The sequence below is a fragment of the Perissodus microlepis genome, chromosome 20 (genome assembly GCF_051167445.1).
Source record: "Perissodus microlepis isolate ML-2025 ecotype Zambia chromosome 20, ASM5116744v1, whole genome shotgun sequence".
In the NCBI taxonomy this organism is placed as follows: Eukaryota; Metazoa; Chordata; class Actinopteri; order Cichliformes; family Cichlidae; genus Perissodus; species Perissodus microlepis.
This window is the reverse complement of record NC_140480.1, coordinates 6220181-6245530: the sequence shown is the minus strand read 5'-3', so window position 1 is coordinate 6245530 and position 25350 is coordinate 6220181. Positions and strand designations below refer to the sequence as shown.

The 25350-nt window shown below is 40.8% G+C and overlaps 1 protein-coding gene across 4 annotated transcripts in view; it reads right to left on the bottom strand.

Annotated features, from left to right (window-relative positions):
- Positions 1-25350, bottom strand: part of kazna (kazrin, periplakin interacting protein a) — a 194732-nt gene that overhangs the window by 151306 nt on the left and 18076 nt on the right. For all 4 annotated transcript variants that reach the window (XM_084917514.1, XM_084917513.1, XM_084917515.1 and 1 more), the window contains exon 2: positions 18956-19113. In XM_084917514.1, the coding sequence (XP_084773640.1) occupies positions 18956-19113 (158 nt within the window). The remainder of the gene's footprint in view (positions 1-18955; positions 19114-25350) is intronic.

Genomic DNA, 25350 nt, shown 5'->3' with positions numbered 1-25350 from the left:
AATACTGTGCTCACAACGAGCGTGTAAGCTTTGCAGTCAGGCTCAGAAGGGCTCATAGGAAAGTGAGACCTAATCCCATTTAGTCTGGTATTTAACCACGAGGAAATCTATCCCATCTACTTATACAGTCTGTAATCGCTGTTCAAGATCAAAGACAAGACCGGCATCTCTCTACGTCAAGTAGATGGAAGAAAGTACAAATAAAGTTTAGTTTCTGGGGGGGGTTTCATCATTTTGCTTTTACCTTAAAAAGTGATTTTTGTATCATGGCAAAAATCTGCATTTTAGTCTAAAATAATCAAATAAAAATATTCATCTTAAATTTTAATTTACTAATCAAGTTGTCAAGTTGGGGTTTGTTAATGGCTTTGATGGGATTATTAATCGACAAAAGCAATGCTCAGTGTGAGCTCTAAAATTGTGGGTGGTGGAAAGCCTGGTGGTGGGAAGGCTGATTAAATGTGTAAATGTGGGGAATAAAAGCATGCTTTCCAGCAGTGTAAGATTTATTGCCAAGGAGCATTGTTACAACAAGGACGTAATCGACCAAACACAATTCTTGTTGCTTTTTGTGCTAGGTATATATATATCAACTATTTTAACATTTTCTTAGGTAGCATGAGAAAACGAAAGCACTTGGCACCGAATTTTGTTGATATTTTGTTGCTTTTGGTCCAGTTGCTGATAAATTTCATTAACATGTATGCTTTACTAAGCTCATGAAATTCTTTAAGCTGCTTTGTCAAGTTCTCTGTGTTGCTGTTAATGTGTTCAGCTGCCAGAGAGGGGAGGGGCTGTGTGTTTGCCTGCCTGCAGGTTGTTGGTATTGATACTGAGCGTCTAATCCAACAGTAATTTTTAGTATTGATTTTTTGACAACCACACAGCTTAAAAGAGTAGACCTGCAACTATAATGCAGCTAATGGCAGAGCATGGTAAAAAAAAAAAACTGCAGAATTTCCCTTCAATGAGTACAACTATGTTGACATAAACAGCTGTTAGACAATTACTGGTAATTGTTTTGCTCGAATACTTAAAAAAAGAATATTCACACCAAACTGAACGTCAGCATGACTACTCCTACTGTTAATTCCCTAGTTGTTATATTTCAGTTACTTTTCAGGTGGTGGTATCCTTGCCGCTAATTGCCCCAAGGATATTACCACTATTCAGTGACCTTGACCTCAGTTGTTCATAAAATTATACTGTAGTGTCTTTACAACAGAAAATTTTAATTATTTTGTCAAGATGTACTGTGAGGACTGAAATTACACTCGAGTTGCCACAGCAGCAAGAATATTTTCTTTTTATATGGCTGAAGACTACAAAACCTGCCAACAGATTAGTTTTTGTAATCATAAAAGTCACCCTGACTCAGATAACATAAGGCATGCTTGTAAAAATGTGTTCAGTAATTTGCCTGAATTGCATTCTTTCATTTCTAAAAGCAAGCCTTTACTTAAAGTCTCTGAAGATAAAAAGAGACATTATTTCGTGTCGTACTCAAGGCCTTCCACTCACTTGGACTTTGAAAAGACACGCTGCACTGGAGAAGAATTGAAAAGAATCTCACCTCACTCAGTACCAATACCCAATAACAAGAAATGATAAATATGAATTTTGGACAATTATAACCCAAAGTCCAAGAGTTGCACTGGGTATTCTTATCTGAAAGCTTCCACCAGATCCAATAAGCTTTTTCCCACAGCTGCGCTACACTGATAAGTTCTTCAGAACTCGTGAAATGGAGAGGGCTGGCCTCAATTCATGCTTGAACACAACATGCTAATGATTCCAAAGATAATGCAATCCTTAATTATTTTTTCATTATGAGGCACAGAAAAAGTGATTACTCCAAAACTAAACACTGCTGAGCCGTGCATTGTTAAGTCTGTTCTCCATTTATTGAATTCTTTAAACCTTGTTTAAGAGAGAATAATCCAAAGTGACGAGAAGGCTTTGATACCAGCACCAGCGCTTTTCAAATTATGGATTAGACGAGTATGAACTGTTCTCTTTGACATCTCCTGCTGAATCGCCTTGCTGTGTTTACTAAAGCGATATGTGTCCGCAACATGACGCACCCTCCTCCCCTTCACCAAATATTTCAAAAAGGTTTTATCATCTTTCAATCAGCGTGGTCCAAACTGGGGCTTCCGCTCTGTAATTTTTTCCTTTTTTTCTCCATCAAGCCTGACGTGATATGAGCTGCTCCAGGCTAGCTAAAAATGTTTTTTAAAAAGAACCCTATTGTGTTCTTTTTAAAAGTGAAGTGAAGTGTAAAAATATCTGATACAACGGGAAATCTATTTGTGCATGAACCCAGTATCACAAAGGCAACTACAGGAGCCAGTTTCAAAGACATACAGTTCATCATGAACTTATTGATTCTTTTCTGTGTAAGCTGAAATTTGATCACACACTTTTACCAGAGGCCTATAGCAATGAACCTGACCTGTTGAGTCTCTGTGTGATTTTTAGCCCCACATATTAGTCACATGTGTGCAGTGCACATTTCCAAATCTTTCCATTAACATCTGCCCCCAGACTGGCTGCACAGTTCTCACTATGTGCATTAGCAGAAACCAAAAGTTAGTTTATTGAAGTTTTGCAGAGACTGTGATAAAACTCGCTGCTCCTGTTAATGCACTTGAACCTTAGTTTTCAACAGCTGCATCTGGCCTAAAAACTGTCTGAGAGCAGCTCCAAATATCAGCCTCTAAAAACGGTAATAAGGGTCTATCTAGAACATTTGGGCCAATTAAGTGTACCATGTTTAACATGATACTTTGCAGAGACAAGGGAAACAAGCACAATGCATTTGTTATGAGCCACCTCTTTCATAAGAGATTTCAAGCTTTATGACCTAAAATACCACCTTGATATGAGATGTTGTTACCAGGGATACTATGCTGCTATTCCCAGCACAAAAGCACAAAGACAAGGAAAAGGTTGGAACAATCACACCTACATATGAAGCAATTCACCTGTTGCAGGTTATGTAAAGGGGCACAACTTTTGTTCCTTATGAAGAGGCATGATTATAAACAACTGATCTAAATTTGGCCGATCTTCTGTACAAGGTTGTTTGCACCTCTGGACCTCTTCCAGCAAATGTCCCACTCAGGCTATATTAAAATCTCAGGTTCAGGGACCCAAATCCAAATGTAAGCAAGCAAACATGACCCTCATAAAGGAGTACTCTGGAAAGCCCTTCACCAATTGACCTTCATACAGGGCCTCATACAGCAAATTTCCATTGGCCAGATTTGACTCTGGATTAACCACAAAGACAAGGAAAGACACAATGACGAGTGAATACCTGAAAGGGTCCACATACCTGCTAGACAGAGTGTTTTGCATTAGCTGGCTGCCTTCAGGATGTCTGTCTTCCGTTCATTTATCAATACCTTTGATCCCCAAAGGAACCTGTATTTATAATTTGAATATTTCATAAAAGATCATGAACCATTCAGTGGGAGCTTATATATGGATGCCTCTTAAAGACTTTAACCAAGTCTTTACCATTAAAGGAGTACTTCCAAGTAGCAACACAATCTTTTTCCCACAGAAAATGCAAATGCATATTCTCTAATTAGCATGCAATTCAATTTTATATTCCACCAAATTACAACAACACTCACCTAAAGGGTTTTTATGTTGTAAGACTTTACAATTAAACAGAAGAAAGCCAAACAACCAGACAACCCCTTATGAGCCAGTACTTGGTGGGAAGGAAAAACTCCCTTTTAACAAAATGAAACCTCTGACAGAGCCAGGCTCAGGGAGGGGCAGCCATCTGGAAGGCTCCCAGAAGCCTAGGCATACTGCAGCATGACTAAAGTCAGATTCAGATAATTTGTAACCATTTGTTTTATAAAAACTCTTTCACATTTTTGAGGTAAAAGGAATTGATGTTTTTAAAAGTAATTGTAATTAATAATTGAATTAATAGTAAGGCTTCTATGAGCAGTCTTGTAGGAATAGGCACAATGTAAGAAAACCTTTAAAACCTGCCCTCCAGATTTTTTTTACAGGAGTGGCCATACCCCCCCCCTCCCCACACACACACACACACACACACACCCCAGCCTCACCAGAAACATCACTACAACTTAAACCAACTACCATGCGAGTACTTAGACTAATCACCTGGTGCAAATCTTGTGTTAATTCTCCCTTTTTAACACAATACTTCACTCTAATATTATGCTTCTGTTCTGATCAGCTCCTCCATATCCCCACTTCCTGTTTTATTGTGTTGTTGTTTGTGTTTGTCTTTGGTCTGTTCCAGGTTCAGCTGCCTCAATTGTTCATTCCTTGGTTTCTGATTTGTATATATGATTGTTATCTTGCTTTTGTTGTTAACTTTTTTTCTGAATTAAGCTCTAGAAAATCTCCTTGACTGCACACCGAAAAAAGATTCTTATATATTGTTGTAAATGTTAAATGGACTGGTACTTAGATCTTTCGTCCTTCTCAGTTGAGAACTCAAAGTGCTTTCAGCTGCAAGTCTTATTCACACTATCACACACACATTCATACAGCCCTTTTGTCTATGCCTAACCGCACAGACACACACACAAACACAGATGAAGCATTGGGGTTCGGTGTCTTGCCCAAGGATACTTTGGCGTTCAAAGTGGTGGAGTCAGGAATCAATCCACCTACCTTCCAACTGGTAAATGACCCAATCAGAAGGTCTGAGGCACAGCTGCCACAGCAGTCTTATCTTAGTGTCTCTGTTGACAAAGAGTTAAGTTACTGTATATAATAATCCTTCACAGTTCATTTTTAGAATAAATTCTCTCTATCCAGAGACATTGGATAGAGAGAAATCTGCATTGACGGTATGACTCTATGAGATCAGTTCAGGGTGAAAAAGCCTGAAAAAGCCTGAAGTGAATGTTGAAAAAAATGGCTATGCACACTTCTGACCTGATGCAGCCTTCAAGCCTGGACAGTGACACTGAACACTACTGAATGCTCTCTGAATATTTACCAGAGCCCCAGCTCTCCTCGCCAGTGAAAAACAAAGTTGTTACAGTTTAACATTGAAGTGGATTTTTGCTCTCTGTGCAAGTTGAGGTCTGTGGCAAAAATGCAGATGCTACAGGCCAAGGGTCAGAATGGAATTTCCAGGGAGAGATCTAAAAATAGCCATCTAAAAACAGCCTTGCTAATTTTAAAATTCAATTTTTTTTTTTCATGGGTGGAGTTTTTAGAACTTTAAACGCAAACAAGAGATCAATGCTTTGATGCATTTCAGCTGCGTCATGAGGGTCATGTGCTACTCCCAGTAAACAGTGTAGCTACAAGTACAGCACAGAAGTGCATCAGAGGAAGCCTGATATAGCTGTGAAACCACATTCCTAAACTGAGTGCAAAGCCTTTGATCATGAAAATGGCTGTTTCTCTAAAGTAATATGGAGGACCCTAGGAAAGGGGAATAAAGGGAGCTAAAAGAGGAAGGGGACAAGAAAAAAAAACATCTCACACAAACACAGACACATACGGTGTCTAAGGGAGATGTTCTGACAGCTGTGGTTTCTGCTTCGTGGACATCAACAGATGATTAAAATTAAGGTGAGCACTGCACCTCATCTGCATGACATCACTGAAAGAACAAGTCCTTCACAAGAAGATGTAGATAGTTATGTATATACTGCACTACAGTGGCACGCTTCAAAGGCCTGCAGGTGATCCACATATTCAAATATCCATAAATATACAAGTAAATCAAATTAACTTAATGCTTATGCCATTATACCAGAGCACACACATCTACACAAGCCAACAAAAACAAAGCTGATTTTTTTTCGCAAAACAGATTAAATCATGAACATACTATTAAAGTGGTTGTCAGACAAGCCAGGTTGCCTAGCAACCCAGATATGATTTTGCCAGTTATGCAAATATTTCCAATCAAGATTCAAAAGCACATGTAATCAAGCTGAATGAATTTCCCCTGAGCTCCATATTCTTGTCTATTAGAAAACAATTAATGTATTTTTGGGCACTTTGGCCTAACACCATATAGTGCTCTAACACCAATACATGGACTCACAGTCAAGAAGAAATAGAAATGATGATCAAAGGTAATGACGAGGCTTTAATAAAAGCGAAATATTCTGAGGGATTTTGACTGCATCCTGCATGCTAAATCTGGTCATCAGCTGTAGTCGTCGTCATGAACACATTTCATTTGTGAAAACTGAATGCCTAACAAAGGCCCTGCATCATTTTGCAGAGTTTTTGGATAGTATAGTAGCATCTCTTTAGTTACTAATAACCCCTATCAGCCAGCTCAGTCTGGTTTCCATTCAACAGTACTGAAACAGCTCTTGTTAAAATCAGCAGTGATCTGCTCCTTACGTCTGACGTTGGCCTTCTCACCAGCCTTATCCTCCTTGAGCTTAGTGCTGTTTTTGTCACAGTCTCCCATCTTCTTGTGTTAAAACAACTGGCTAACACTGGAATAAAGGAAATACGTACAAGTCGATTTTTCTACAAAACCCAGAACCTCTTCCCCATCCTATCCTCACTTCCTGCCTACAGGCTATCACCACTTCGATGACATCAGCTCAAACTCAGTGGCAATAAAAGTGAAGTTATCCTTATTAGATCGACTCGCTTTCCAAAACACAACCTTTTGTGGTCTCTATTGATCTTTGTCAGGTCCACACTGTCAAAAGTCTTGGAGTCATCTTGGACAATACTCTCTCCTTTAATGCCCACATCAGTCATGTCTCACGTTCAGCCTGCTTTCCACCTAAGTAACATTTCTGCAACCTCCACTCAGCTTCAGCTGCTATCATGGGTGCCAGAGCCTTTAGAGCATATTACCAAAGCACCTTTGTCAGCCAGACTGTTTGACACAGTTCAAATTGCAGGTCAAAGCCCATTTGCTATCATCAGGATATCGGCTATAACTATCGTCTGTGAAGGTTCTCAGTCATCCAGGTCATCGTAGTCAAAGGAGCTTGCAAAGAAAAGCGTCTGGACTTCTTTAAGTTACTTGAAGACGTTTCACCTCTCATCCGAGAAGCTTCTTCAGTTCTAAGGTCAAATGGTGGAGAGTCCCAGATATAAACCTAGTGGGAGTATCCCCCCACAGAGGGACAAAAGGACCCCCTGATGATCCTCTAATCGTCTGAGCCAAGGTGTGAAACTGGGTGTGGGTCCCAATCAGCCAGAGTTTCGGGTGTGTTCATTGTGAAACCTGGCCCCACCTTATCATGCGAATTCCTGAGGTCAGATGGCCCAGGATGTGAGTGGGCGTTAAGGCGTCTGGGAAGGGATCTCAAAACTGGATTATAGATGGCAGAGAGTTGGTGTCGTAAACCCCCGCCTCTGTTCAAAGATGGTCGCTCACAGTGGACATAGATGGCTTCTTTCACTCCTCTTTCAAACCATCTGTCCTCTCTGTCCAAAATGTGAACATTGGCATCCTTGAAAGAGTGTCCTTTATCCTTAAGATGCAGATGGACTGCTGAGTCTTGTCCTGTGGAGGTGGCTCTTCTGTGTTGTGCCATGCGCTTGTGAAGTGGCTGTTTGTGAAGTGGCCGCACATTAACGCTGTGGATAAAAACATCAAGTTCACCAGGGAAGACACAAAGGACAACTGTTTGCCTTTCCTGGACTGCGCTGTGCACATTGAAGAGAACGGCAAACTCAACATTGAAGTTTACCGGAAGCCCACACACACGGACCAGTACCTCCTCTTTGACTCCCATCACCCTTTGGAACACAAACTTGCAGTAATTAGGACCCTACACCACCGGGCAGAACATGTTCCCTCTAAGCCTGAAGGAAAAAAGAAGGAACACACACATGTAAAGGAAGCACTCAAAACGTGCGGCTATCCTAAATGGGCGTTCTTAAAGTCAGCAAAGAGGCACAGAAAAGAAGACCAGACACCAGCGAGGGAGGATAAGAAGGACAGACGCAACAACATTGTCATCCCCTATGTAGCCGGTGTATCAGAAAAACTTAGGAGAGTTTTCTCCAAGCATGACATCCCGGTGCATTTCAGACCCAGCAACACGCTCAGACAAAAACTGGTTCACCCGAAAGACAAAACGCCAAAACACAGACTTAACAATGTGGTGTATGCTGTACAGTGCAGCGAGGAATGCCCAGACCTCTACATTGGAGAGACCAAACAGCCACTTCACAAGCGCATGGCACAACACAGAAGAGCCACCTCCACAGGACAAGACTCAGCAGTCCATCTGCATCTTAAGGATAAAGGACACTCTTTCGAGGATGCCAATGTTCACATTTTGGACAGAGAGGACAGATGGTTTGAAAGAGGAGTGAAAGAATCCATCTATGTCCACTGTGAGCGACCATCTTTGAACAGAGGCGGGGGTTTACGACACCAACTCTCTGCCATCTATAATCCAGTTTTGAGATCCCTTCCCAGACGCCTTAACGCCCACTCACATCCTGGGCCATCTGACCTCAGGAATTCGCATGATAAGGTGGGGCCAGGTTTCACAATGAACACACCCGAAACTCTGGCTGATTGGGACCCACACCCAGTTTCACACCTTGGCTCAGACGATTAGAGGATCATCAGGGGGTCCTTTTGTCCCTCTGTGGGGGGATACTCCCACTAGGTTTATATCTGGGACTCTCCACCATTTGACCTTAGAACTGAAGAAGCTTCTCGGATGAGAGGTGAAACGTCTTCAAGTAACTTAAAGAAGTCCAGACGCTTTTCTTTGCAAGCTCCTTTGACAGCTATAACTATCGTTTTTTAATGATTTACAATCATGTTATTCCTGGATTTTAAAATTTTGTGTTGTAAGGTGACCTTGCGTGCTTTGAAAGGTGACAACAAACAAAATTGATTGTTGCTATTATTATTAGTAGTAGTAGTAGTAGTAGTAGTAACCATTTGATGCAGTCAAATCAATTGGAGCAATATTCTTTATGGCATCAAAATCAAAAACAAATGATTTAATCTCAAAACAGTCTTTATTTAACTGTTTGCCCAAATCTGACCTCAAGCTTGTGTTTCACTTTGAAGGACCGACCTTTATCTCTTTCCTGCCCCGGGAGGCCGCAGACGACAGTTAAGTCAATGCTCTAGATGTATTCAGAGACCAGCTCAGAGGGTTAGCAGTCACAAAATCTCAGAGGCACTGGATACCAAATCAATGAAGACTATTAAGTATGTTGTGTTTCTATTCCCAAGGCTAGTGTATGTCTTTGTTAGAGCTAGACCATGACCTCTGACAGAAAGGGTTAAAGCTTGGGGGAAAGGGAGTTTGATAAAAGATGGAAAATATGTAGCGTGTTACAGGACTGCCCAAGCTCTTAGCTCCCCTTTTGCTGATTTAAGTGCACTTCCAAATCAATAAACTAGTCATTTTCAGCATTCGTTGTGGCGAGTTAGAAACATGCCAATATTTATTCCACGTAATGGGTCTTTAGATGTAAGGCGAGCGCAAAGATTCTCTGGGTCTCTACAGACTGCTGTGGGAGAGTGCTCACAAGTTTACCACTACAAAGATGTTCACACCACACCACAAGCAGACACACTAACAAATAAATCATTGTGGCTCATGGAGTCCAACACTAGCTCAAATTAAAAGAGAAATTCCAGCATTTCTTTAGGCTAAATGGCTATGCTAAATTGCAGTAGAGCTTATTATTAAAATGTATGTAAAATAACTACAGGTATGACATCATAGAAATCACTAATTTGGTAAATCTGGTTAAAGAACTGTGAAAAAGATATGTAGCCAATGAGATGTTTTACATTTGAAAAAGTTTTCTTACTTGTTACTCATTTATGTGCTGATACAACAGACAAGCGAACTCGCCAATATGTTGTATTTCCCCTGACAGTTCATGGCTTACACTATACTATTCAATTCAACGAGCAGTTTAAAACACTACAGATGTTACCAATTGGTTTTGGACTCCTCAATGCTTCATTGTTACTGTTGTGCCGTCAGCGTGTTAAATTTGGTTTATGGAATACTGAGTTATAAGCTAATGCTACCAAGCCTGGATAGCAAGCTGACACACTAATTACTGCTATATGATGAAATAATAAAATAACACATTTTCAAGGATCAGAACTTAAGGACAAATTTCTTTTATGAAACTTTTTTTTTTTTAACTAAGCAGTAAATGTCTGTTTTAATGCTGTAAAGCTACGCAGCTGATTTTCAAACAGACATCAAACACATTACATTTGCACAAATACAAAAATATACTCAAATATGGATATACAGATACTCACACGACTCGGACAGAAAAAAAAGTGGAGGAATTTCTCCCCGCTTAGCATCCGTAAAAACCTGACATACATGACTATAACTCCAGACCTGGCAATGTATTCACATATTGAATAAATGGGCTCCATATTTTACTAAATTTATTAGTAGAACCATTCATGGTGCATCTTATTTTTTCCAATTTTATATTTTGCATCATATCTCTTATCCAATGACTGTAAGCTGGAGATTTAGTGTCTTTCCATTTAAAGAGAATTATCTGCCTAGCCAGTAAGGAGGAAAAGGCAATGACATGTTGTAGGTACATTGGAGGGTTATTTATACTATCTGGGTATGGTATAACACCAAAGATGGCAGTTATGGGGGAAGGCTAGATACTACAATTAAATACATGGGATAATGTGATAAAGAAAGATTTCCAGAAATCTACGAGCTTTGACCAAGACCATAGCATATGATACGTAGTCGCCGGAGCCTGGTTGCATCTGTTGCATGTGGGGTTAATATTTGGATATATTCTGGCAAGTTTAGCTTTTGAATAATGTAGATGGTGTACAACTTTAAACTGTATTAGCACATGATGTGTGCAGATGGATGATGTATGCTCCAGCATTCTTACACTATTTATAGTTGTTGGTTTGTAAAATGTTAAGTTAGTTTTGGGTTTATCTCATCCATTCAACCATCCGTCCTTTTTTTTAACCTCTAAGTAAATTCAGGGCTGTGGACTGGACTCAAGAGGCAGAGTACACAGTTTTATGCAGAGCCAAGCGAGAAAGACAGACGATCATTCATGCAGAGAGAAAGACAGGCAATCATTCATGCTCACATTCACACTTACAGCCAACTGAGAATCAAGAATTAACCGAGCATGCCCGTCTATGAACTGTGGGAGGAAGCCAGAGTACCTAGAGATAACTCACACAGAAAAATGTCAAATTGGAAAGATCACCTTTTCATGATTTGAAATGATTTTTTTTTTAATTACAGCATGATCATGAAGCTCTGCTCTCTCAATACAAGCTGCCATGGATATATCCATTTCCAACACTGTTGGCAAAGCATTTTTGCCACCTGCACATCTTACCAACAACCCCAGCCTGTATTCATCGGCTACCTTGTGGATTAGGATGTGTCCAAAAAGGTGGGGAAGGACAGCCGGTCCTTCTGCTTTCGTACCTTAAACTATGCTCACTTGATGCCTGTTTACCCAGGTCCACCATGCCAAACTGTGGACCACCACTGATTGTGACCATTCACTCAGTACAAAACATATAGTATGGGATGTATATATACACACCCTGCAGAGCAGCCACTGAACAGGAGTCAGATCACCAGCAACTTAGTGTGTGGTAGACCCAGCTGAAAGGACAGCATGAGCCACCGAATGGGCTGTAACGTCCAAATGATAGAACCCAACAAAGGTATGCAGTGATGCTCAACTAGCGGTAGCACAAACATCACATACGGGAACCCCTTTAAAAAGAGCTCATCAGGCTGCCATCCCCAGGTGGAATGAGCTCTCACACCCTGGGTCAAAGTGAGGCCTTTGTTGCTGTATGCAAGTGTGACAGCTTCTATAGTCCAGTGGGACAGCCTCTGTTTTTACAATGCTCTACCTTTGTCTGGATTAGCAAATCGAACAAGCAACAGCTCAGTAGCTCAAACTCCATTGAGCTATAACCTGCAGGAATGACCTTGGGAAAATATGCAGCATTTGGGCGCAATACAACTCTGAGGTCATCAGGGAACTGTATGCAAGAAGGATGCACAGACGGAGCATCCACGGACCCAACTAACCATGGGTTTTAGCCGGAGAACCCCTTTCAAAAAACATGGCAAGGTGATGTGCACCTGGTGTAACCACGTCAATGCCAATATGATAAGCAGATATCGCTGCTAAATAAACCTTAATTGTAGAAAACGAAAGGCCTTCCAGCAGCTCCTGCAGCAACGTCAAAACATCCACAATAGAGCACTGGAATGGGGGAATGTGCCTGTCCTGGCACCATTCCTCAAAGGCTTGCCATTTGCCATTTGTAAGCATATAAGCCTCTAGTGGATGAGGCCCAAACACTCTGGATTGTTGCTACCACGCTTGGGGGCAGAGAGTTAGCCATCAAATTTGACCTTTCAGCAGGTAAGCATAAAGGCAGCACAAATCCAGGCGTGGATGAATCACTTCTACTCCTGCCTGAGAGAGGAGGTCCCTGCAGAGAAGAAGCTGCCAAGCTTTGCTGCCAACAGACTGATTATCTCCACATACCACAACTTTGTTGGCCACCAAGGGGCCACTAGAATAAGAGAGAAAGGCTGCTGAGGTACTCTCTCTAAAACTGGAGCTATAATTTCCACTTGGAAACAAGAGAATGTCTTGTCATTGGTGCGCTACGCATCCATGTCCATGGCTGCATCGTTGTCAGTTATGGAGAAGAACAGGGGGCAGGAGGCAAAAAGATCTACTTTGCCTTGCCAAACAGATCCCATATCTGGGCCACTATCAAAGGGTGCATCCTCCATTCCCATACCAGGAGACCCCTACAGAGAAGAGATGGCCCCAGGTTCTGATGGCCTGGAATATGGGTGGGAGCACGTCATTCCCTGCCTGTTTATGTAAGTGACCACTGTTGAATTGTCCGTCCTGACTAGGACATGCTGGTCCCTCAGAACTGGACAAAAATGGTTGAGAGATAAGAAAACCGCTAGCAGCTCTTAGTGATTGATGTGCAGCTCCCGCTGTGCTGTGGTCCAGATCCCTCTCACTGATCCACCATTGCACAGAGCTCCCTACCCATTTAGGGAAGGATCTTTGGACACCACCTTTTGAAACAACAGCCTCGCAATCCAAGACCCCTTGTGCAGCAACCTCTGGAGGAGGCAATGCACAAAGGCGGTGAGATCGCTGCCAGTCTGTGCTCCAACAAACATGCGCGGCTGGAAAGCGAGCAGATCTGCTGACTCGGGGTTAGTGAGCTCTTTTGAAAGTTTACAGAGAAACCCAGTGCCTGAATGTGTGACAGAACCAATGACAGCTGTGCCGCCACCGGCTCTCTGGAGCAAACTACGAGAGCCTATGACTTTTAACTCACCTGTACTCTCTCAACCTGTGGGCTCTAGAGCTGCAGAATGCTTCTGTAGAAAGTGTGGCCCTTTCACAGCTACCTGTGAACTAGACTAATCTGTTTCTTCAGCTGCTTACAATCTGGGTGATGAGGAGCTCACTCCTTCTTTTAATGCATCCTGTACATATAAATTGGACTTGGCTGCACTGCTTAGAATGAACACTGAACTCTTTCTATGTAACACTTTATCAAATAGCTTACTGACACTTTAAAACTCCTAAACTGACTTCTTTTGAGTCTAAATTCTTGGATTAGACACGTCATTTAGCATGTAAATTATTGCATCCTTGAAACTTTAACCCCTTACTTTAAATTTCTTTCATGCATTATACACAGTCCAGATATCGATAACCATCGGCATAAAGTACAATCATATACTGTGGTCTTTTTGTCTGTTTTACAACAAATGATCAACTGCGATTACTACACTGATTATGAGAGGCCAAGCATCAGTAAAGGACCAAGTTTTCTACGTCTGTATTTCTTACTGACTCATGACAATTTCCATACCATTACTGTTTCACTCTACCAGATAGCTCTTTTCTCTGCAGGCAACATTCAGAACTGTATTTCTATAATGAAATGGTTTTCAATTTATTCTTTACAAGATAAGCCGTCATTTTCAATCTGCTCAACATACAAGTCCACCGGCTAGAGGAGTAATATCATGCATCTCACACTGACAATTCAATTTTTTTGCCCCCCCTCGCCCCCGCCAGAAAGCTGATTGCAAGTTCAAGATAAAGAGTAAAAGATGCGATTTTTATGTATTCCTTCTGGATCCTATCTGCTCAGTGAATGAGATATCCCTGGACATTTCATTGAGTGCTGTCCCCTAGACCGCAGCAGCATGACAAAAATGACAAGGGTTTGACCTTGTCTGCATAAGCACTATCCCTATGATTAATGTTCCGAGAACAGGCAAATTAGCACTTTGAAGAAAGGTAAACAGAAATAGGAATAAACCCTTCAAAAATGTGAAAATGACAGAGAGTACAAAAACATGACCTCAAGTTTACGCCTGCTGCCTTTGATGTGATAGAATCATTGTCAAACTCAAAGAAACCAGTGAGGCTGTGAACTTGAGTGAGCTAATTCTAGCGATTTGAAAATATTGCTAGATGTTTTGACAGCAGGGCGAAGCCGTGGAAACACTCTGGCTCGTTTCAGCATTAGATGCAGACAAAACTCCCTTTGAACCAAATTAACCAATTTCCATTCTCATTTGTCACACTCTGGGACTGAGTCGGGCCACAATAAGGCATCACCATAGCAGCGCGCGGCAGTTTATCTGGCTGGCCTTCATTGGAGCAAGGCCTATTAGACGAGGCCTGGTGGAGTCAGAGGACGGGTTGAGAGGGCAGATGGGACTAAGGTGATGTATTATGCATGGGTAAAAACCATGCATTGGCGGGCCAGCTGAGGCCCCAGTCGGAAAGGGATAGATTGACCCAGCCAGACCCATCAAACATTTGTTCGCTCCACAGCACCTCCCCCAGTCCTCTGAGACTGAGGGCAGCCTGCTCTCTTGCATGACCCTGGGCATAAGTCCAGCACTATTGGTTAATATATGTGGAAGTCAGTCATTTCTGCTGAAATATTAATTTGGACACTTCCAGAACTGACATTTAATCAAATACAATAGACTTGGATTTGAAGTCTGCACTATTATCTTAGCAAATGCCCTAATTACAGTACTAATATATTTTAGGGGGGCAGTTAAACAAAGTGTAAACCCGCTAATTGGTCTATTATGTATTTATAGAAGTTATACAGAAAATATATTAAACTGTAGAAAGTCATTTCTTATTTCTAGATTGATAAGACAAGGTTAGAAGAGAATATGAAGGATTTTAGCTCTTTTGACACAATACATACACTGCAACTTTAATTCAAAATTACCTTCTAAAGAGCAAGAAGCATTTATGGATTTAAACAGCACTGTAACCATGTCATTGAGAAATAAAGCTTTGTACACTTTACAGCCGTACAAAATTGATTCTCTCAGAACAGGCAATGCTAGCTTTATTGATCTGCTCTGTGCTCAATACATATTACAAAAGGCTCACAATTACCGGCTTTCTGCGGAAATTTCCTTTCAGGAAATATCGATCCGATATGTTTGTACATTCATTGTTTTTAAGCTTGAAAATTTTAAGGTTTGTCAAAAACGATGGCTGTGCTTTGCTTTCTCTCTGCCGACAGACGTGTCTGCGGCTCTCCGCTGATGATTAGAGCACAGAGGAGGTTGAAGAGGGCCAGATGTATCAGCGTCTCTGTTCAGTCGCTGCCAAAGTCACCTTTACTGGCCTCTAAACTGTGTCCATACCCCTACCCCACGTCGCACATCCACTCCCCAGTGCCCAAACTGTACGTTTCCTCCCTCTCTTCAATCCTTGCCACTGATGAATGACAGCTCACTTAATGTAGTCACAGCTGAGTACAGCACAGGGAAGGAGACTTAGAAGGAGGATCGCTGGCAAAAGCTCAGCAGCCAATCTCCTCCCAGCTTGACTGCAGGATACACAGCAGATGGGCCTCTGGTGTAAAAAGGATGGATCCACATGAAGCAGCTCTACAGTGAGCAGTTTGTTGCAGGACAAGAGTAATGACCATAGTCTAATGGTATGTCATAATACTTTAAATAAAAGACATAAAAGGTGATTTAACAAAGAAAGGGTTTTTGTTAGGGGTTTGTTTGTTTGTCCCAAGTGGTCAACTACTACATTACATAAGTGAATTTTAGGGGTTCGGACCACCAGCCAGGCAGAAGGTGGAAGGAAAACCTAAACTGTAAATAAATAAATATGGTCCAACTACAGTTAGGTGTAACAAATGAATATACCCGTATAATGACACCATATTCAATGGTAATACGCACAAATGACTGATCCCTGCTCATCAAAGCTTTGCCGTGCGCTCCAACGTTCATCGCGCCTGGCTGCTTTGCACCACAGCTTCACCACCATCGCTTTTATCTGTCAGTCTGGTCAGTGAGCAGTGATTGACCCTCACCTGTCATAATGCCAGAACTACGTTGACCATACAGGCTTCCCTCTGTGAAGTTTGAAATTTGTGAACACATATGGATCTCTGTAAAAACTGACAGTTGAGTGAAAGTGAATTTTTAATCATGTGCTTCCAATTTTGACTTAACACGCCGATAGCAGAGCCCTTTTTTCTGTCTGTAGTTGGCTAAATAAATTCTGACCACGAGAGAGAAGAAAGAAGACCGTCTCTTTTGAACTTCTATCCGGTCGCTGATTTCTTTGATCAGGGCTCATAAATACTACTTTAACCAGAAATCACTACGATGCTGCAGGACTGCAGATGAAGTAATTACTTTATAATCACATCTTCCTTTAAGAAACTGAACAAAAACACACGTTAATGTCAGCAGCAGTCATCTGCAGACCTATTTACATTAATTTTACATTACAAAACCTGCCACAGCATAACTGATGAACACCAGACTTGTATGGATTGGGGGTGGGTCTGTGTTCTTCCTCGTTCTTGAATAGGTTTCTATTTGTTCCCTACTCATTTGGTTCTGTCTAGTAATCCACGCTAACTCTAGCACACCCATTGTGATCTTAATTAAAATAGGTTGTGTTCATTTATTTATGATTATTTTGGACAAAAAATGAGAATAACAGATAAACATGAATGTTTTAAATTCATGTGATACCAAATAAAACCTTCTATATTCTCAGTATTACGACATTGGCTACCTAATCCTGCATAGAAAGTGTTGTTCTGAAGAAACAAGAGTGGACACCAATCTATCAACATCTGTTTTGTGATATATTACCTAACGAAAATGATCAAAAATAAAAGAGCAGGGAACACATTAACAAGACAGAGTCTACCTTGTTGAAAGATAGATGAATGCTGATGAGATGATAGATGAAGTGAAGAAGCTAAAAAAAAAAGAGTTCAATGTCAGCAGTCATTCAGTAGTCTGCACGTGTCTCCTGTCCTTTTTTGTTTCTTAGCCTCAGAGAAAAAGACACTGAGAGTATGGAGTATAGATTGTTTGAATGTGTGTGGTAAGCACAGGTATTTAACCGTTTTAAATTATGACTCACAAACAAACAAACAAAAAGAAGAAGAAGGCTAAATAAGTATAACCATTAAGTGATTAAGTTTTTAAAAAAACGTCATTGCAGAACATAGTTCATGACCATTTTTGTTCAACAACATCTGTTAGGCTGGAGCTTAATTTAAATTTGTGTGATGGGAATACAAATGACACTGTAGCAAATTAACACAATGAGCATATGCGTATTAGATCGCAAACAGCTCAATCACACATTGCCAATTCAGTTGGGTGCATCCTCCCTCCCCTAATTGGAGCTCTTAGGAATCCAGCATCTCATCTCCTCCTCTTCCCTAACAAAGGTTATGTGAAATTATCAGCCAGCACAAGAGCAGAACAAGAGGATAAGGCTGAGGGATGGGAAATACATGCAAGACTGCGGATGTCTTCATCTTCACAATTTCAGTGACACTAGCTGGCCACATATATCAGTCTCCAGGCATTCTTGCAGCTATTTTCTTAGATGACTGACGCCCAAGAAAATTCATTTGAGGACAGGAAGGAAAGGAATGTGCGACGTATTGCTGGTGAGAAGAGAAAATCGAATATTGCAATATTTTGTACAACCATGATGCATTCAGTAGATCTGTTTCTGCGCTGCAAGTATTTGAGTAGCAATCGACTTGGATGCAGGAAATGTAACCTTGTTGTTTCACCCCTATTACACACAGTCAATATTTTCATTTCATCTGAGGCCCCTTTGCCAGAGAAGCTCAGGAACAGCTTCCCGTGTCTTTGCAAACAATCTGCACTGGTGCAAAATGAAGCATGACAAGTACTTCCAGATACAAGTCTCCCCGGCCTGAGCACTAACTAGCTATTTCTCTCTTGTCATTTTGTAAAATCCGAGCTTCTTTTCACCAGATTATCCGGCACCTTTGTAAAGTGGATTGTCTCTTATTAATCCTAGAAACAACACAGGATAAAGCTTTTTTTTCCCCCAGTTAAAAATGGCACAAACTAATTTTATAACTGTCAGAACTGAGGTTACATTTTTTTAAATTGATTTTTTTCAGGAAGACCAAAAGCACTCAGTTTGTGGTGAATTTTTAAAAATCAATTATCTAAATTGCAGTTGGCAATTATCATCCAGTGAGACAGCTTGGTCGGCTGCAGTCCTCCATTTCGAGGGTTTTAAGGATTAATATCAAGGTAACTTCAGAACTTGTGTCATGATCACACTGTGAAAAAGGCTTATCAAGAGACACTCAAAACATGTGGTGCTAAGAGGGGGTGACACTGACTTAAACCAGGATGTGTTGCAGTACTAGAGCACTTTGTGCATCAAAGTTTGCCAAAAAGAAACGATTACATTCATCGGCATCACGTTCTGTGAGCATTTCACCCTGGGGCGGGACCGGGCATTAACACCAACCCCGCTTTGCTTGGTCTCATACTTGCGACTCTACTAACAGTTTCATGAGTCGCGAGTCTTTCTCTGCCTTCTTTTAAGCTAACAAATGTGCTTTTCTGTGTACCTGAGCATCCACGAGGAGGTGCCTCATGAGGGTCATGGACTTCTGCAGCGTCTCCTTCTCAGGAGGGGGAAAGGCATGCTCCTCCTGTTCTACGGACTTGGGTCCAGTCACCATGAAGTTTGCAATCTGGTCATTCAAGCTGTTCAGAGACTGCACAGCTAGAGGGAGACACAAAAATAAAATTTAAAAAAATCATCTTTAATAAACAGTAAAGATGCAAGCTTGTCTTTTTTCAGTCTGTTTCAGTTGGTGAGTAAGAATATTAGTTATTATTGTGGTGGATTTAACATAAACTGAGTCCAGGCATGCTTAAATTGATCATAAAGTCATTTCCATACTAGGTCACCACTCATTTCTTCTTCTATTGTGCATGGATTACTGAGCAGGAACAACACAGATAACTCAGTGGGAGAGCGCGCTTTCCTACTGTCACACTGTCACTGACTTTCTCCGTCAACGCCCTCTCTTGTCCAGAATGTTCCATGTCGGCCTGAAAGCCATCCTGTTTTTGTTTCCCTGTTCTTGCCCTTGTGTGTCCCTGGCAAACCTCTCCTTTCAGGTTTCCTCTCCCACATTAAAAACTCGCCTTCCCTACTGTACATCCGCATTCTCTCAGATGCACACACACAGACACACACACTTCCTCAGCACTCTTCCCCTTTACCATTAACCGACCCTGGGTCCGCGAAAGGTCACCGCAAATATTTCCGAGTCCACCCACATGGTGGAAATGTTAGATAATTTACGAGAGGCAAAAAAGAAACAGGTTTGGTGCTTTTTTAGCATAAGTGTGGTCTGTATTTTGTCAAAGGCTATTACACCGACCCCCTAATGCCTCACTATCCATCTAAAACCTCACACTTCCAACTCTGGCAGTTAAAGGGAGACAGAGGTGAAGCGATCAAGGATTGACCTTGTGTCCATCCGACCTTCTGTTATCTTAAACAAGCACGGATCCACTCAATCTAACTTGTTTTGCTTTGAACATGCACTGGCACATTTCCTACAAATAAAGAAACCCAACCTGCTGAATCTAGAGGAGCTTGATGATTTTAGGGCAAGTATCTGGATAGGGTCTTTTCAGGATGCAAATAAAAAAGCCTCTTTTAGACACAAAAGCCCACGCAAGGAAAGAGAGAGAGCGAGAGAGAACGTAGATTAAAGTGTTACATAACCAAAAAAAAAAAGAAATCTTTCACAGTGGCTGACATTTTCAAGCAAACACGCATTGAGTAGGAAATTTGACAAGTCGGCGCTGAAGGCGGCGGAGATAAGAAGGCAACAAGGGGGTTGAGGAGGAAGATTGTGTGCCCTCGAGGTGAGAGTCAAGAAGACGTCAGAATAATGAATACAAGAGTAGGGTGCTTGTCGCCCGAGTTCACAGACACTCTAGCCAGTTCAGCGCTCTAAACACTCTCTTTACACGTAAACAGACAGACTGCAGTAAGCTTGAAAGTTTTTCCTTTACCCTTTTCAGCTTATATCTAATTGGGGTTGATTCAAATATAAAATGCTCCATTTCTTCCTCGCGCTAATTTCTGCATATTTGCACTCAAGTGGAAACCACACAGAGTCACAGTGTTTATGGAGCTGGTTTGCCCCTTCGGCAAGGATGTTAGTTCAGTTGCTTCCTCTTAGTGCCCTCTACTGGCTAAGTAATGGACATGCAAGTGAAAAAATAATTAAAGTAAAGCAGCTAAGAAAGGTGGATAAACCAATAAGACAAAGTGCTTTACGTGATTTTATTTTTCGTGTTATTGTTATATGTGCACTCCTTTTCCCACTGATTATGCTCTGTATACTAGATTCCATGATCCATTTTTTTCCAGGTGTTTCTGGTTTGGCCCGATGAGCAGGAAACTGTCTTTCCTTGTCTCTTCCTCCTTCTGCCCCAACAGCAATTTATGATTGTATTGTTTAGAGTTGTGTTTTGTTTCTGTTTGATTCTGATGGACCCAGTACTTTTGGCAGCTTAGTTTTTGTTAGGTTTACTGTTAATATTTGTTTAAATTAGACGAAGGATACCAGACTGGGGAGGAAAAGTGATTGAAGTGATGAGCTGTTTTAAGCCTTGTTACATGACACTTTAATTTTTGTGAGAATGTGTGAACTGTAGCCTCAGCTTCCTGTTCTTAGAGTCTCAGTCAGCGTGGTCTTCTGCAGCTGTAGCCAATCTGCTTTAAGGTTCAACATGAGATGCTCTTCTGCATACCTTGGTTGTCTTGAGTGGTTTGGTTGGCTCAAAGCAGTCTGGCCATTCTCCTCTGACATCAACGAGGCGTTTCCGCTCAGAAAACTGCCATTCACTGGACATTTTCTCTTTTTTGGACCATTCCCTGTAAACCCTAGAGACAGATGTGTGCTAAAATCCCAGCACATAAGTAGTTTTGAAATACTCAGATCAGCCCATCTGGCACCAACTTCAGTCACTTAAATCTCTGCTCCTCTGATCGTGTTGGACGTCTTTTGTAGAGTCCCTTTCTGGGGGTTGTAAAAACCCTACATGATTAAAACTTTTTTAGACACCATAAATACGCTAAAAAAGCACACAAAAACAACACAAGTGTTTTTTGAAGAGACAATAACGTGACTGACCGGCTGCAGAAGTGACAGAAACCAAAACATGCCAAGGAGATGCGATTGAGATTGACTTAAAGGACGCCGAGGATTCTTCGATGTTGTGATGGAGAAAAAGATGCAAGGAAATGTGTAAAGGCATGATTCGTATAATACATAAAACATGCTATTAGCCGTTTGCAACATTTTTTTCTAGTTCCCTTTTGTTTTATTCAACTTCTCTTGTGTTTTGTGTGCTTTAGCAGCATTTTTACCCCTCGGCTACATAAGGCTGATGGTGTATTGTTGCCACGCTGCTGGGTGGGCGGGCAACATGGACACCAAAGTTTGTTAATGCAATAACTCAAGAACGAAGCAAAATACAAGTTTAAAATTGCTACTATAGGTGTATCTACTGGAAGTGTTTCAATCTCAGTGAATTCGACCACAAAGTCAAGGTCAGAGGTCAAGTTTTCTGAAAATCTTATAAATGTAATAAATCGATAAGGAAATCACCTAGGATTTGAAATTGATATCATAGTGTATGTACTAGGAGGCTGAGGGGTACCACTAGCCAGTATTTTTCTATTTGTTGGTGTTTTCTGAAGTTGCAGTGGATTTGACCCCACCTTACCTAATGGCTAATATCATAGCTATGTAGGCATGCCCTCATTTCATACCGTTTCCCTGTTTGTCTCCCTCTATTGTGTTTGTGTTTGCTTAAAGCTTTAACCCTCCTGCTTCTATCAACTAACCTGCAACTCTGAGACACAGAATACCCACTACACTGTCAGCCAGATTGTTCTTTCTCTGTGTAGCACTAACACTACACCTAATATCCACTCAGTAAGTTTGGTCCCCAGTTTAGTAACTCTTCATCTCACTGTGCTGCAGGTCCACAACCTTCTCTCCAGCAACCAGCCAGCATCCATTAGTAGCACACTTTCTCAGCCTCCCACATCCTGCTGGCCTGCGTAGGGCTCAGCTACACACTGCTGCTCTTCACCCTGCCGCTCTCACCACTCGACTCATCTGGAATGTCAGTTATCACTGCAGAAGTCAAAAACCTTCTTACACCAAATGCTGTGTGTCTCTGTGTCCTATCAGCTCAGTTCCTAACAAGCTGCACTACAATGAAGCAACTTTTATCATAAATTCAAACTTTCAATATTATTGGAAACATAAATTCAATAATACGCTTACTATTATTATTATTATTATTATTATTATTATTATTATCATCATCATTATTATTACTATTATTATTATTATTATTATTATTATTATTATAAAAGTGTTGCACTGGATAACATACTACTGAGGGCTGTCTTTGTCTTTTTGTGTTTGTCTTTGCGCTGGCATGAAAGAGCAAAATGTCAAATAAAATGCAATCCAGTACGACACCATTTACAACAACCTTAAAGTGAAAACAGGCTGAATTAAACCTCAGTAATGGAGTTAAATAGATCATAAAAGTTGAGTTTACAGTGGATGTGTCAATGAATGAATTGGATTGTAAATCCAGTGCCAAATACTGAGCACATATAGCAAACTAAACTATAACCCACAGTGTCAGCTTATTATGACAGAAATAAACTACTCGTTTATTGCATAAGAAGGCAGCAGCTGAAAGAAGATTTACCGCATTAGAATCAAAGGGCTCTACGCTGCACGATGACAAACTCACAAAACAGATTAGACGTATTTCCACTGCACCGTAAGCACCGCTGATAAAGTAAAAATTTGTAGCGATTGATCAGCAACGCTACACTATGTGTTGAAATCGATACAAGTTCTTTGCTGCAGCACACACAGCAACCTTTACCCTGCATGTTCAACATCGGGTCTGGAGCGTTCGGCCGTCAATACTGCGATCATTAAGCCTCTAAATCAACGAGGTACAACAAATAGTTTGGAGGCATTTTGTTTTACTGAGAAACGATTAACCAGATTAATGAAGCACAAAATCAATGCGTTTCTTGAAAGGTGTTATCAACTGAAATCAATTCAGAATCCACAAACATGCACAATTCATCAAGGACATCTCTCTCCGCATATGCACTGCACTGTTCTAAATAGCTAGGATTATTGACTATAGATCTAATCCTATTACCTTGCTCAATAATAATAACTGAAGCTGCTGCTTAGATGACCTGAACTGTTTCTTCAATAGGATAACGTTTCAGTATAACACTTTAAAAAGCTATAACTGTATAAAACATTCCAACAGTGGAAATTCAATAATATTTACTTATGACATTGAGCAAAGTAACCTAATAAATCACCGCAATGACTTTGCTGGTGAGGATAAGGATGCAAAACACACCAAACTGCAGGGATTGTCATTCAGTGTCTTCATCTGAAGCCTGAAATAGATCTCACCTGCAGCTTGCCGTCAGCAAATGTGAAAACTGATGAAAGTGAAACAGAAGTATGCAAGTGGGAGACGGTGAAAAAAAAGATGAAATTGCAATAGTTAGGTCACAATAGATGCAACAAAAATAAAAATGTCACCCCAGCTGGGCCCCAGCACTTTTTTCCTCTCTTGTTTCCTCATTCTGTCTTTTCTCTCTCTTTTTTTCCTCACTTTTTCCGTGTGTCACCAGCACAGCAAAAAATCTCAAAGTGTCCTCTCCTATAGAACGGGAACGGCACAACAAATGAGTAGGAGAGGCCACAGTGGCGTCCCATCGGGCCTTTATCTCGTCAGGAGGGAGAATTGCCAGGGGAAATAAGATCACTACCAATGAAAAAAATATTTGAAAGAATATTTGCAGCAAAGCTAATGGGATAAGGTAGTAGTCAGGCTAAAGTCTAGATAAAAGGGGCTTATTTCATGGGAATTGAGCGCGGCACACATGAAATCACGGTGAAATGTTAGGAAATATGAAAAATGATGAGCCCAAAATCCATTGCTTATATATGCCGCTGTACACACAAGCAGAGCAGTGTCATACTCACCCACGTTATTTATTTTGATGTGGTGCAATACGCATAGAAACAATACACATAACTGTACACAGCATGTGAATTAATGTGGATACTGTTTCAAATTGTTTTTTGGGTTTTTTTGCAGTCATGACCTAGAATGTATTTTAGAAGAGAGGAAAACATTTGGTTCATTCTCTTAGAATTTAGAATATAATTCAGTCCAAGCAGAGAATAACATTATCATACATTTCTTATTCTAATGTAATCTCTTGAGGAGGATTTCTAGTACAACTTTCTCTATTTGCCAAGGGAATGGAGCAGGACAATGTTGAAGTGTCAAATCTCCATACCAACGAACTATTTTTAAGAAACTGTCATTTTCATGATGAAGTTCTGGAGCTGGTACGTTTGCTATTTTCTAAGCAGTGGCAACACACATTGATGCATTTTTGGCTTATTTGCAGCACTTGTTTACCGATTTCTGCAACAAGGGAAAAAACCAAAAACCAAGTCTGAGTAGTCTTAATAGACCAGTCGCTTTTCTAAAATCATATTTTTCACAGGAGTTCGCTCTAAGGCACTTAACAGCTACATAACAGGGGCACAATTCTGTGTCTAGCCAGGGAGCAGTCATTCTGTGTTCGCACTGCTGAAACTAATTAGTTTGGTGCTCAGCTGGAAACTTGTGGTTTAGTTTTTGCACAATTAAGCTCAACATAAAATGATACACCTCTTAAACATCTGGCAAATGGAACAGATGGACTATATGAGCTATATTCAAATATGAGATCATAAACAGCATCATTAACATTTTAATTACAGTTATTTTAGGCAATGGGAAACTTGTCAGGTCCCGAGAAGCATCTAGATGTGAATGAATAATTATGAGTATGTAGTTTAATTGATTT